This window comes from Pelophylax lessonae (assembly GCF_965119305.1).
Source record: "Pelophylax lessonae genome assembly, chromosome: 5".
Classification (NCBI taxonomy): Eukaryota; Metazoa; Chordata; class Amphibia; order Anura; family Ranidae; genus Pelophylax; species Pelophylax lessonae.
In genome coordinates this window covers 393,732,639-393,747,637 of record NC_138772.1, presented here as the reverse complement: position 1 = coordinate 393,747,637, position 14,999 = coordinate 393,732,639, and the positions used below count along the sequence as shown (strand labels likewise).

General features: G+C 42.2%; 2 protein-coding genes across 2 annotated transcripts in view; one reads left to right on the top strand and one right to left on the bottom strand.

The window, feature by feature from the left end:
• SMCHD1 (structural maintenance of chromosomes flexible hinge domain containing 1) overlaps nucleotides 1-14,999 on the top strand; it is a 1,054,086-nt gene that overhangs the window by 154,657 nt on the left and 884,430 nt on the right. The gene's annotated exons all lie outside the window — the stretch shown is intronic.
• METTL4 (methyltransferase 4, N6-adenosine) overlaps nucleotides 1-14,999 on the bottom strand; it is a 276,066-nt gene that overhangs the window by 183,438 nt on the left and 77,629 nt on the right. The window contains exon 5 of the mRNA XM_082259554.1: nucleotides 14,298-14,472. Within this exon, the coding sequence (XP_082115680.1) occupies nucleotides 14,298-14,472 (175 nt within the window). The remainder of the gene's footprint in view (nucleotides 1-14,297; nucleotides 14,473-14,999) is intronic.

Below are 14,999 nucleotides of genomic sequence, written 5' to 3'. Positions count from 1 at the left end.
CCGTTTTAAAGGGGATTACATAGATCTAAAGTTCCAAAAATGGGTGGAACTCCACTTTAAGGGCTATGTGAGATGATTACAGCCACACACACCTACACAGGTTGAACTGGATGGACTATTGTCTTTATTCAACCTCACCTACTATGTAACTATATGTAACTATGTAAGATAAATTGAAGCTTTCAGAATGATTTTTTAACCTCTTCAAATAAACATTATACACGCATGGGCACATACACATGTAAAATACTGACAGGTTACCCAGGTTTCTGTATTTATTTATTTTTTTAACTCATCTGTACGCATTGCATGTTTTTGTGCCTGTGTGTACAGGCAAAATAACCATCCATGCACATTTTCTTTTGGCAGAAAAAAACACGCTTAAATAGTGCTTTTTTTGTAGAGGCTTTTAGAAGCATTTAGTATTTTTTCTACCAGAAAACTGCTCTCCACAGAAGGGTTTTTTTCTCTGCCTCTAAACTCTGAGCTTAAAATATGCCTCTAAATGTCCTAATGTGCATTGGCTGCTTCTACAGGCAAAATGCTAAACTCCTCTAGAAGCAGCTTTTTTTTTTTTTTTTTTTTTTTTTTAAACCAATGTGCATGGGCTCTAAAAACAATGGGCTGCTTTTAGATCATAAAAAAAAGCCTGTATGCCTAAAAATGCTGAGTTTTGAGGCAGCAGTGTGCAAGAGGCCTAAATGGAAGGTATCTGCAGTAAGTATAACAACCAATGAAATTAGTTTAGTGGTGCGACTTGAAGGTGCCCTCACCTTTGAAATGGCAAGGTTTGATCACAATCAGAATGATCTTGTTCACACTTAGAAAAATTTTAGAGGACCCTCAAAGAACTAAGGATATATATATATATATATATATATATATATATATATATATATACAGTCAGGTCCATAAATATTAGGACATCAACACAATTCTAATCTTTTTGGCTCTATACACCACTACAATGGATTTGAAAGGAATTACAACAGCTTGTATATGTGCCTCCCACTTTTTAAGGGACCAAAAGTAATGGGACAATTGGCTGCTCAGTTGTTCCATGGCCAGGTGTGTGTTATTCCCTCATTATCCCATTTACAAGGAGCAAATAAAAGGTCCAGAGTTAATTTCAAGTGTGCTATTTGCATTTGGAATCTGTTGCTGTCAACTCTCAATATGAGATCCAAAGAGCTGTCACTATCAGTGAAGCAAGCCATCATTAGGCTGAAAAAACAAAACAAACCCATCAGAGAGATAGCAAAAACATTAAGTGTGGCCAAATCAACTGTTTTCAATATCCTTAAAAAGTAAGAATGCACCGGTGAGCTCAGCAACACCAAAAGACCCGGAAGACCACAGAAAACAACTGTGGTGGATGACGAAGAATTCTTTCCCTGGTAAAGAAAACACCCTTCACAACAGTTGGCCAGATCAAGAACACTCTCCAGAAGGTAGGGGTATGTGTGTCAAAGTCAACAATCAAGAGAAGACTTCACCAGAGTGAATACAGAGGGTTCCCCACAAGATGTAAACCATTGGTGAGCCTCAAACACAGGAAGGCCAGATTAGAGTTTGCCAAACAACATCTAAAAAAGCATTCACAGTTCTGGAACAACATCCTATGGACAGATGAGACCAAGATCAACTTGTACCAGAGTGATGGGAAGAGAAGAATATTGAGAAGGAAAGGAACTGCTCGTGAACCAAAGCATACCACCTCATCAGTGAAGCATGGTGGTGGTAGTGTCATGGCGCGGGCATGTATGGCTGCCAATGGAACTGGTTCTCTTGTATTTATTGATGATGTGACTGCTGACAAAAGCAGCAGGATGAATTCTGAAGTGTTTCGGGCAATATTATCTGCTCATATTCAGCCAAATGCTTCAGAACTCATTGGACGGCGCTTCACAATACAGATGGACAATGACCCGAAGCATACTGCGAAAGCAACCAAAGAGTTTTTTTAAGGGAAAGAAGTGGAATGTTATGTAATGGCCACGTCAATCACCTGACCTGAATCCGATTGAGCATGCATTTCACTTGCTGAAAACAAAACTGAAGGGAAAATGCCCCAAGAACAAGCAGGAACTGAATACAGTTGCAGTAGAGGCCTGGCAGAGCATCACCAGGGATGAAACCCCGTGTCTGGTGATGTCTATGCATTCCAGACTTCAGGCTGTAATTGACTGCAAAGGATTTGCAACCAAGTATTAAAAAGTGAAAGTTTGATTTATGATTGTTAATCTGTCCAATTACTTTTGGTCCCTTAAAAAGTGGGAGTCACATATACAAACTGTTGTAATTCCTACACCATTCACCTGATTTGGATGTAAATACCCTCAAATTAAAGCTGAAAGTCTACAGTTAAAGAACATTTTGTTTGTTTTATTTCAAATCCATGATGGGGGTGTATAGAGCCAAAAAGATTAGAATTGTGTCGATGTCCCAATATTTATGGACCTGACTGTATATATATATATATATATATATATATATATATATATATAAAGCTGGAAAAGGCTACAAAACATTTAAAAAGGCCCATATATAAATCAGCCCACATTAAGACAAATCGGCCTTCAGATTAAGAAATTACATAATAGTTGCTACTGTCCATAGGGTAACAACAATCAGAAAAGTTTTCAAACTGCCTACCTAGTCTTTGTTTAGGCTTGTACTGTTATGAAAGCATTAAAAAATCCCAAAAAAAGTTCAACACCAAGGAAGAGACCATTGCTCTTATCATTGCTCTAAACGGTGCACGTTTAGGAGATAGTTACAGCAGTGATCGACGGATATCAATACCAATTTTCCAGCCACCCTTCAGGCCGATAGCCAATATTATGTGCCGATTTTCCGTACATTTAAAGTTTTTATTTTTACACTATCCTTTTAATATAAAAATCCCTTGTGACAGTAATAGGCAGTGACAGGTACTCTTTATAATAGAATCTATAAGACCCCAAACCCCTCCTCTGCACTTAAAAGCATTCAAAACGCCAAGTTTGGCTGTTTTGAATACTTTCATTTTTTTTTTTAAATCTGGCGCCTTTAAGGCTTCAGTAACCGGAAGTGATGTTGTGACATCTAAAGCTTTGTTTGGGTCTTCGGCCGGCCGGCCAGCCGACATTCTGGCTGATCGCTCGGGCCTCCCGGTGGAATAGAAGACCCAGGCGGAGCTGCTTGTAATACCAGCTGAGCTGTTATTAGCCAAGTTGATTAGCCACATCGGTTGTTATTACAAGAAAGCCGACCATAGGCTCTAAAAAACAGTACCGAGGTGATGCCTGTAGCTGCAGGCATCACTCTGGCAACAGCCACTTGAAGCAATACTGGCAAGTTTGTGACCGATACCGATACATCAAAAAGTGAATATCGGCCCCCGATAATCGGTCGATCCCTAATTTACAGTACCTATAGGTAAGCCTTATTAGAGACTTACCTAGAGGTAAAAGACAGAGATGGGAGTTTACTCCCACTTTAAACAATACGTTCAATAGACATGGAAGACTGCTACTATTTTTGCATCAGTAGTCTGGGTCTTCTCTTGTTACTTTAGGATGTATGCATCAAATTCTGGAACAAAAACAAAAGCCATCCTTCTCACCTCCCTCCTCTATCACATTTGATGCATTTTTTTTTTTTTTTTGGGGGGGAGGGGGGGGGGAGGTAGAGGGAACCTAGTTTTGATAGGTACATGCTTCCACTTTCTTTTCCTGGGTGATCAGAACAGAAGTTTGACCCCCTCCCACCCCTCCTTGCCTGCAGCCTTGTGGGACATGTCACAGGTTGCAGAAGGCTGCAAGACCAATCAAAGCACAGCGCAGCTCGCACATGTGCAGTGGGAAGCCGCAAGGAGTCTCAGCCAGCTTTCCACATTAAACAAAGGCTTGTACCTCTATTATATCACCTCTAAATCTACTGAGAGATTCTACTTAAACTATGCGCAGCTGTTCTTGACATTTTAAACTCCAAGGAACCCCTAATGAAACTTAGGTTTCAGGAACCCTTTACTGAAATCAATTCATGTACGGGCAATGGGAAAAATGCCCCACAAACACTGGAAGACAGTAGGAACAATACAACCTCCACAATGGTAGTCAGAATGCCACCCTTAAAAATGGCCTAAAAAGATCATTGCTGTAATGCTGCTTGGCTTGACAAGTGTCAGACACTAGAACCATGCAGGCACCATACAACGGGAGACCAACCAGCGAAAGCAAGCAAGGAGACATTGCTTTCTATCCTTAGAACGGTTTAAGAATACGGAAATAAACACCAATTACTAAGCCCTGACTTAAGGTAAACTATTGTAAGAACTATTAAGACTGGGGGGGCAGAAAAAACCGTATCTAAGGATTCCATATTAGGTCAACAATGACTTCCACAGAAACTTCTGATGTTCTAACACAGTTACTTGGAGCATGGTTTAAATGAATAAAGCCTTTGTTTATACAAAGGGGGTGAAAAGATGATCCCACTGATCCCTTTAGAAAAAACATACTCAGAAATTGCCAATCAGTCACTAACCCATGCGTTGGTACTTAGGGGTGTAGGACTCGGCTCTGGTTAGATCCATGTTGACTGGAAGTATCGCATGAGGAGTCTTGCACTAGCAATGCAGCATAGCAATTCCCAAGGAGCTCTTCAAATATAAAGGGTTTTAAGGAAATGCTGGCTCCCCCCCCCCCCCCACACACACACACACACACACACACACACAGACCTTTGGGTCAGTACAGGAAGTAATGGGGAATTCAGGAAAAACCTTGAGAAGAAAAACCCAGAAGTAAAATTCTCTGAAAGTTTCATGGGCTTAGCTCTGGCCACTGTATTTTTCTCTGGGGAACCAAGTTGGGACTTTCCTATTTTCTTCCTAGGAGGCAGTTAGTATTAGACAGCAACAACAGAACATATTGAGCGATTTACGGCGCTGTCACAACAAAGCATAGTTAAATATAAACTGCATATGAGCAAAAGGTAAGGACAATCAGATTGTACATGCTTGATTATGCAATATCTCTATCCCAACATCTGAATGCAAATGTCAGGTGCCCTGTTTGGTGTTTGAAGTCTGAGTCTCCTCCAGGACCCTGGGGCTTGTTGTGATACTGGTGTGAGTAGAGATGTGTAGTTCACTATGTAGCACCCTCCTATTGAGAAAGTATAGGCTTTTGATACAGTCCTGATTATTGGCAGAGGGAAAGTCGCCTCGGTGCATGTTGGGATACTGTATAAAAGGCAGGAGCACATGTGCTCGAGGTCTTTCGGCTGGATAGCGGAGTCCCGGAGGGAGGGGGCGGCTGCCGCCCCCTCCTCTGTAGAGGTGTCATGTGGCCCCAGGGGGTCGTCCTGAGAGCTTGAAGAGTAGCAGTGAGGAGCTGAACCCAGAGGTCCACAGAAGCTGACTGAGGAGAGACATTGGAGGATCTGTCTCTGCAGTACAGCGAGTACAGAATCTTGTGTCAAGGGGCCTGACCTGAAGGGGGGCCACCCCTGATCGTAGGATAGTCAGTGGACGGTTATCAATGGAAAATGGATGCTGGTGAGAGTGTCCTGAATATAAGCTATTGTTCGGTAAGTTGTCTTGTCAGAGAGTGAAGAGAGCAAGAGACTTAACCCCATCTTGTGACAGTGTGGATTACCAGCCTGGCTGTTCCTAATTACCAAGAAAGTCCTGAAGATAGAAGTCCTCAAACAATGTGAATAGTTCAGTTGGAGTATCCCACTATTTCCTTCCTATCCCAATTACAAATAATCAAAAAAACAAAAACCCCTAGACTGTTCATTTGTCTGGTGAGCCATTAGGAGCAAGGAGGGATTCAGGGACTTTATCTAAAGGCAACTGTGTGCTGGTAACAAGGGGAGCCCATCAAGACAATACTCAGCAGTTCCTGCGGGGGCAGTGCTACAACTACTTAAAGTGTTACTAAACCCAGGACCCTGCATTCACTAAATCTGGTCTCCCACAGTACACAGAACATGGAAATGCAATTATTTTAGTAAATATAAACAGCTAAATACATTTTCTCATTAGCAGTAAATAGCAGTATTGTGACTTCTATCAGTGTCCAGTAAAGCACTGATTAAAGCTTGTAAGAGGAGTTTTCACCCGACCCCGATTGTCCTATGAGGCTGCAGAACCCCTGACCCTCTGTCTGTACAGTGCTGATTGGCCCTGTGCTGATCACATGCACTTTAAGAAGAAAAAAAAAAACTCTATAGCAATACCCATCAAACTGAGCATGTGTAGAGTGCCCCCAAGGCTCTGTACAATCAGGAGATGGTTTGGGGACTGTAGAAGGGAGGATCACAGAAGACAAGATCAAACTGATTTTTTACACAATGCAGATTAACCTCTTAGGTTCCGCGGTGAGTATAACAAGTATGTTTTACTGCATATACAGACTGATTTTACTGTTGTGCTTTTAGTAATACTTTAACCACTTCCCGCCCGCCCTATAACAGATTGACGGCGGGAATGTGGTTGTATTATCCTGACCGGACGTCATACAACCCGGGGGCGCGCAGAGCGGCGATCGGTGATGCGAGGTGTCAGCCTGACACCCTGCATCTCCGATCTCGGTAAAGAGCCTCTGACGTAGGCTCTTTACCATGTGATCAGCCGTGTCCAATCACAGCTGGTCACATAGTAAACAGGAACAGCCGTTGATCGGCTTTCCTTAGTTCGTGCCTGACAGGCACGAGTAAAGGAGCACCGATCAGGGGGGGGGGGGTGTGGGGTCGGCACTGGTAATCAGATCATTGATTACCAGTGCAGACCCTCGGGGGGATGCCACTAGAACCACCAGGGATGCCCACCCATGACCCCAGGGATGCCCACTATGGCCACCAGGGATGGCAATCAAGGCTCAGGGAGCCCCCTATCAGTGCTGCCCACAAGTGCCCATCATTGCCAGATTTCAGTGTCACCCACCAGTGCCCATTATTGCCCACCAGTGCCGCCTATCAGTGCCCATCAGTGCCCTTCAGTGCCGCCCGTCAGTGCCGCCTATCAGTGCCCGTCAGTGCCATCTATCAGTGCCCATCAATGCTGCCTATCAGTGCCTAGCAGTGCCGCCTATCAGTGCCCACCAATCCTGCATATCTGTGCTACCTATCAGTGCCACATATCAGTGCCGCCTATCAGTGCCGCCTATCAGTGCCGCCTATCAGTGCCGCCTATCAGTGCCGCCTATCAGTGCCGCCTATCAGTGCCACCTATCAGTGCCACCTATCAGTGCTTGTCAGTGCAGTCTCATCAGTGCTCATCAGTGCAGGAAAAACGTATTTATTTACAAAATTGTATAACAAACAAAAAAACATTTTTTTTTTTTTTTTCAAACTTTTTGGTCTTTTTTATTTGTTTAGCAAAAAGGAAAAAACCCAGAGGTGATCAAATACCACCAAAATAAAGCTCTATTTGTGGGGGGAAAATTACATAAATTTGGTGTAGGTACAGTGTTGCATGACATGACATTCAAAATGCAACAGCGCTAAAAGGGGAAAATTGGCCTGGGCAGGAAGGGAGGAAAGTGCCCTGTATTGAAGTGGTTAAGGAAAGTGCACCTGTAGCAGTAACAGAAAAAAACATTCATATTGACTTGTTACACCATGTTCTATTGCGAAGGACAAAAAAAAGATACATACCATAACATAACATAAACCAAGTATAAGGTACAAAAAGATAGCAAATAATGATATATACACAGGCTAATATACTGGCCATAACCCCATACAAAATATGTGCTGCAGGGTACGTTTTGTGTGAATGACCTGGTTGCCTCAGCAGCAATGAGGCCTGGTATACAGTTGTGCTCATACGTTTACATACCTTGGCATAATTTATGGTTTCTTGGCCATTTTTCCAAGAATATGAATGATAACACAAAAACTTTTCTTTTCACTCATGGTTAGTGTTTGGCTGAAGCCATTTATTTTCAATCAACTGTTTACTCTTTTGAATCATAATGACAACAGAAACTACCCAAATGACCCTGATCAAAAGTTTACATACCCTGGTGATTTTGGCCTGATAACATGCACACAAGTTGACATAAAGGGGTTTGAATGGCTATTAAAGTGGTAGAATACCTGCTTTTTAACTTTTTATTACAGGTAAGCCTATAATAAGGCTTACCTGTAGGTAAAAATAATATCTGTTAAACCTGCACGGTTTAGGAGATATTCGGACTGCATGCAGCCGCTGACACCAGCGGCGCATGCGCTCTGCAGGTCCGGCTCGTTGCCGGAAAGTGAACTCCCGCGCACGTCGCCGTGGCTCCAGCCACTCACAGCGTCGGAGCCGCCAACCCGGACACCAAGGGAAGATGTCAACTGCCTCAGCGGTGTCCGGGCGACCAGGTCGGGGCTTTGTTCTAAGGTAAGTATTTCATAATGAGCTAGTATGCGATGCATACTAGCTCATTATGCCTTTGTCCTGCAGAGTTTTTTTTTTTTTTAGGCTACAACCGCTTTAAAAGGTAACCATCCTCACCTGTTCTCTGTTTGCTTGTAATTACTGTGTGTGTCCAAAATGTCAATGAGTTTCTGGACTCCTGACAGACCCTTGCATCTTTCATCCAGTGCTGCACTGACGCTTCTGAGTTCTGAGTCATGGGGATGGCAAAAGAATTGTCAGAGGATCTGCGGGAAAAGGTAGTTGAATTGTATAAAACAGGAAAGGGATATAAAAAGATATCCAAGGAATTGAGAATGCCAATCAGCAGTGTTCAAACTCTAATCAAGAAGTGGAAAATGAGGGGTTCTTTTGAAACCAAACCACGGTCAGGTAGACAAACTAAAATTTCAGCCACAACTGCCAGGAAAATTGTTCGGGATGCAAAGAAAAATGCACAAATAACTTCAGGTGAAATACAGGACTCTCTGAAAACATGTGATGTGGCTGTTTCAAGATGCACAATGAGAGACTTGAAGAAAGATGGGCTGCATGGTCAAGTCGCCAGAAGAAAGCCATTACTACACAAATGCCACAAAGTATCCTGCTTGAAATACGCCAAACAGCACAGAGACAAGCCTCAAACCTTCTGGCACAAAATCATTTGGAGTCCAAAATTGAGCTTTTTGGCCACAAGCATAAACGCTACATTTGGAGAGGAGTCAACAAGGCCTATGATGAAAGGTACACCATTCCTACTGTGAAACATGGAGGTGGATCGCTGATATTTTGGGGATGTGTGAGCAAGATGAATGCAGTATGTTATCAAAAAATAGTAATACTGGAGGAAAATTTGCATTCATCAGCCCAGAAGTTGTGCATGGGACGTACTTGGACATTCCAACATGACAATAATCCTAAACACAAGGCCAAGTCGACCTGTCATTGGCTACAGCAGAATAAAGTGAAGGTTTTGGAGTGGCTATCTCAGTCTCCTGACCTCCATATCATTGAGCCACTCTGGGGAGATCTCAAACGTGCAGTTCATGCAGGACAGCCCAAGAATTTACAGGGAGTGAAGGCTTTTTGCCAGGAAGAATGGGCAGCTTTACCATCTGAGAAGATAAAGAGCCTCATCCACAAATACCACAAAAGACTTCAAGCTGTCGTTGATGTTAAAGGGGGCAATACATGGTATTAAGATCAGGGTCATTTGGGTAGTTTCTGTTGTGATTATGATTTAAAAAGAGTAAACACAGTTGATTGATAATAAATGGCTTCAGCCAAACACTAACCATGAGTGAAAGAAAAGTTTTTGGGTTATCATTCATATTCTCTGCAAAAATGGCCAAGAATTTATAAATTATGCCAGGGTATGTAAACTTATGAGCACAACTGTATACAATTGTATAGAACATAGACACTATAAAATAGTATAGTGACCAATCATCTTCATGTAAAGAGCCATCTTACTGAAAAAAAAAGAAAAGGGAGCGTGTAATCGATGGTAAAAATATAGTAAGCAGGCCCCAGTAGCCTTACTACTGTACAAGTGTAACATACATTTAGAAAAGAGTTAACAGGTTGCAAGTTCTGTTTAACTCATCTGCTGGCACTTTGCTCTGCAACTTTGGTCTCCAACTTGCCACACCAATGGTAAACAGGGAAAAAAAGCACATTTACCCTGCACTTGTAAGAGGCATGCAAACACCCAAAGAGAGGACCTACTCCATGGGTGTCCCACACTGTGCCTCCCCATAGTATGGGTATATTGGGAAAGAGAGCTGTAAGAAATAAACTCCAACCAACCTACTTTGGAGCAATCTGCCAGATTCATAGCAGGTGTCATGGTGGAATTAAACTGCATAGTGTAGCATTGGGAACAGGATGAAGTCCTGTTTATAAAACTCTGGTCCGACCGCATCTGGAGTATGCTGTCCAGTTCTGGTCACCAGTCCTCAGAAGGGATGTGTTGGAGCTGGAGAGGGTCCAGAGAAGGGCAACTAAACTAATTAGGGAATTGGAGGACCTTGATTATGAGGAGCGTCTGCAATCGCTTGATTTATTCTCCCTGGAGAAGAGACGCCTGAGGGAGGACATGATAGCAATTTTTAAATATCTCAATGGGGATCTAGGCTTAGAAGAAAAGCTGTTCAGTCGCAGGGATTGCATGAGGACTTGGGGGCATACAAATGCGATTAGAGGAGAAGCGTTTTAACCTCAGGCAACGTGGGGGGTTCTTTACTGTTAGGGCTACAAGATTGTGGAATTCTCTACCACAAGAGGTGGTTTCTGCAGGTAATATGGTGGCTTTCAAAAGACTTCTAGACGTACATCTCAAGAAACAGAACATTCAGGGGTATGCGAGATGATTACAGCCACACACACCTACACAGGTTGAACTGGATGGACTATTGTCTTTATTCAACCTCACCTACTATGTAAAAAAAAAAAAAAAGTCTGTTGTAACACTCCTGTGAAGATCCAGGTCCACCAACTGCTCCATTCCCCACTTATTTGTGTGTCCACTCTGGTGTCTGTGGATGCTAGCACCAGGGTATTTTAACACACCCACCATATTGCTGATGGCTCAGGGGGACCTGCAGCAGAGCAGGCTGCATTTTACGTGAAGAAACACAGGGGAGGACTTCGAGCCTGACTAAATATGAGTAAGGGAGGGCTCAACTAGAGCCTCTCGACCATGGGGATAGTTGCTTCTCCCCTAGCAGAGAAGGAACTTTGGAGAACACAAATAGGGTAATGGAGAAGGAATGTTCCACAACTAGTATACAAACAAAAGTAGCCCAGAAGAAACCCTGATATGTAATCCCTCCAAGGCCACTTTCCCTGGAATCACAGGGAAGCACAAACATGGAGGCCCCCGCAACTTGCACAATGGCCTAAAGCAGGGATCCTCAAACTACGGCCCTCCAGCTGTTGGAGAACTACACATCCCATGAGGCATTGTAAAACTCTGACATTCACAGACAGAACTAGGCATGATGGGAATTGTAGTTCCTGAACAGCTGGAGGGCCATAGTTTGAAGACCCCTGGCATAGATAAAATGACAAACGAATGAGGCTCCTGTTCAGCCAAAGGAAACAAAAAAAAAAAAAAAAAAACAGACTTAGGGGTATGTTGGTCTTTTTTATAATGGTGAATGATGTATTCCCAGCTTCTAGGTGGGAGGATCCTTCTCTCAATTCTGCCCTGTAAGATGATTTGAGAAAACGGGGGCATGCCAAACAGATCTGACATGCTAGATTTATTGAAAGATGCAAAGGATGTCACAGACTGAAAACTTTTTGGCCAGGCTTCAGTGAAAGCCACACTTGGCCTACTTATCATCTAAAATAAGCTAAATTTTTCTGCACTGAAAGATGTTTTTTGAATTACTGAGGCCCCTTTGTTCGATATCACATACAAAGACAAACTTAACCTTTAAAGTGGTAATCAACCCAAAGCCAAAAAATATACATATTACAGCTTACCAGTTCTTAGATATAGTGGCAGCATTAGATTTCATTTTTAAGGACAACAGACTTACTGTCAGAATCACCAGGTGAAAATAAAATAAAGAATGCTTAAAAAGAAAACTAATGCAGCCACCACATTTAAGGGAGTTTACCAGAGATACGATAGACAGACTAGATAGAATCAATAGATTAGAAGAATCGATAGAATAAAATAGATAGACAGACAGACAGACAGACAGACATGCATATTTGTAGTACACCTCTTTTGACCCTGGCAGGGCCCTTTGGCTGGACTTCACTGAAGAGCTGAGAGTCATTCTGGGACCTCTACAGCACTCGGAAATGGATGCTTTCTTCAGCTGAGCACACAAAGCCCACCTTGGGAACATGCAGCATGGTCAGTGATCTAACCAGCTTTTCCCAATTCATCTAAGATTCTGCAAAACTGGGATTACTCTGATTTGTTTTTTTAATAAGTAAAAGCAAAAACATTACTTTAAGTTGAACTTTAAAACAATTCATATTGTGGACCTCCCTATCCATTCAGCTACTAAATGCAGCAAAGATGTTTATTCCCTTGTGTTGGAGGTCTGTGCACCCTCTCTCTAAGTCTCTCTGGTTCTCTAAAATCAATGAACTTAAGAACATGGAAGACCTTACGGCTACCCTCTGAAGCTGGTTGGAGTCCTTTCATGACACTTGGAGACCATGGCAATATTTTGTTTTCATGGATGCATATCTGCAGGAGGTCTCGCAACCCGGACGATATTCTGGGGACTTTTTACAAGGCTCTGGGTCAGACAATTTCACTTTTCTGGTTCTCAGTGTCTCTCTTTGGCTTCTTTTCATTCTTTTCACTTTTCCTCCTGTTCTAGGGCATGTGCCCTTATCTCTCCCTTCTGCGCTTGCTTCCTTTCTTTCTCTGTCCCGCCTTTCCCATTCCCCTCTCTTCTCCTGTTGTTCTCCCTATATTTATTTTCCCATTTAGCTTAGAAACTTCTCCTTTGCAGTTTCTTTGCTGTTATTATGTACCCGATCCTGTCTTTTAGTATTTGCACCCTTATTGGGTTATATTGGTCACTGGGGGATCCCTCCTGACCCCGGAATTTCTCACTTTATATTCCACAAGGATGCATTACTAAGTTTAGGCTCTTCTATATAGGTTGGGAACTTTGGAGATGTCTACCAACCACTGCACCCTCTAAGTTTCGTTTACATTTTGTAAAAAAATTGGTGAAAACCAAAGGAAACTGCGCAAAGGAATAATTATGTGATAAGGCTGGGTAGCCACATAAATACTAGTGAAACGTGAAAACACAATAAATTAGTTTTTTTTTGAGGAATTTCTTCCCCACTATGAGCTGCAAACAAAAAGCTGTGACAGTTTTAAAAGGTAGATATAATGCGCTCAACATGTGACATATGATAAATAAAGTGCTAGTGCAAATATAAATATCAATATGGATATAGAGGAGTTTAAAAAGTCTCTGAAATTGCTTAATATCAATAAAAAGTCCATAAAGGCAGCGACAATAAATATGATAAAAGCATAGACTTGATAGAATGTTATAGAGCCTCCACCTCCACACTTTCACCCAGTGTTCTTACAAGGTACTTCTTACCAGAAGTATATGACCCCTTGATTATAGGGGGTCACATAGGCATATTGATCCAATAAATATACGATCCTCAGCTCCAGATTCCCTCAATCCCGGGGTAAGCATTCAGACCAAATACAGGATCGGTGCTCAGAGGTGACCACAGCTGCCCCTAGCCGATCCCCAGCGATCAGTGTAGCCTCCTGTCCCCGGGAGCGCATTCACAGGCTATCAGAGACAAGCTTCCGAGCACACACCGCCCACACAGCGGCCTGGCATGTGCCCTTATCTCTCCCTTCTGCGCTTGCTTCTTTTCTTTCTCTGTCCCGCCTTTCCCATTCCCCTCTCTTCTCCTGTTGTTCTCCCTATATTTATTTTCCCATTTAGCTTAGAAACTTCTCCTTTGCAGTTTCTTTGCTGTTATTATGTACCCGATCCTGTCTTTTAGTATTTGCACCCTTATTGGGTTATATTGGTCACTGGGGGATCCCTCCTGACCCCGGCATTTCTCACTTTATATTCCACAAGGATGCATTACTAAGTTTAGGCTCTTTTATATAGGTTGGGAACTTTGGAGATATCTACCACTGCACCCTCTAAGTTTCGTTTACATTTGTCCAACTTGGAACTCATATTTTAGATGATCCAATTTGTTGAGCTGTTTTCCTAGTTCTGATGAGGTTTATTCTATCAGCCTACTTACAGAATTGTATCATGCAATACCTCTGTCTTGGTTTGTATAATGCAACTTATGGGTAAATAAAAGAATTACAAAAATAAAACCCATACAGTATATTGTTTTATGACAAATACACTTAACCTACCTTCACCCAGTGCCATTCTGCAAGAGTTCTGACTGACCAATGTGGGTAGAGCTCCTCCTTTACAAACCTTAAGTGCTTCTGCCTGTTAGTCACCCAGGTAATCACAAGGCAGTTCTGAGCGGCCAAATCTGGTATAGGAAGTTGTTTTATTTCCTGTGTGGATAAGTAGTTATATCTAGAGATAAACAAAAGTATTTACTTGAGAAAAAAATGTTCAGCTACCAGTTATAGCAAAGCATTTCAATACCATTTAAAGATCAACAGTAGGAAGCAGAGACCTGCTCATGACATAATTTATTAGTGCTGTGATAAAACTGAATAAAAGACAACAGTGACACCCAGTGGCTGATGTAAAGAAATCATTCATACCGTGCCTTTAGAATTTGTGTTCCTAGATATAGCATCTACACAAATGTACTACTTCACTGCTGACTGATGCGATTGCAGCACTATACAAATAGTAAAAATAGATTGTAAAGTGCTTTCTGCATATGTCCTTAAATAATTCAACAGACTGCTTCCTTAAAATGATGCATTTTAAGAATGGTTGTTATAAAAAGAAAGTGTCTTATAAATATAGCCTGATAAGATATTCATGGGAGAGTGGAAACAAGGGAAATACACTCAAGTCAAAAGAGGACTGCTGAGGTTTAAGGCTTCTAGTATATGTTAACCAGCTCTGCGCAGAACAAGTGGAATAAG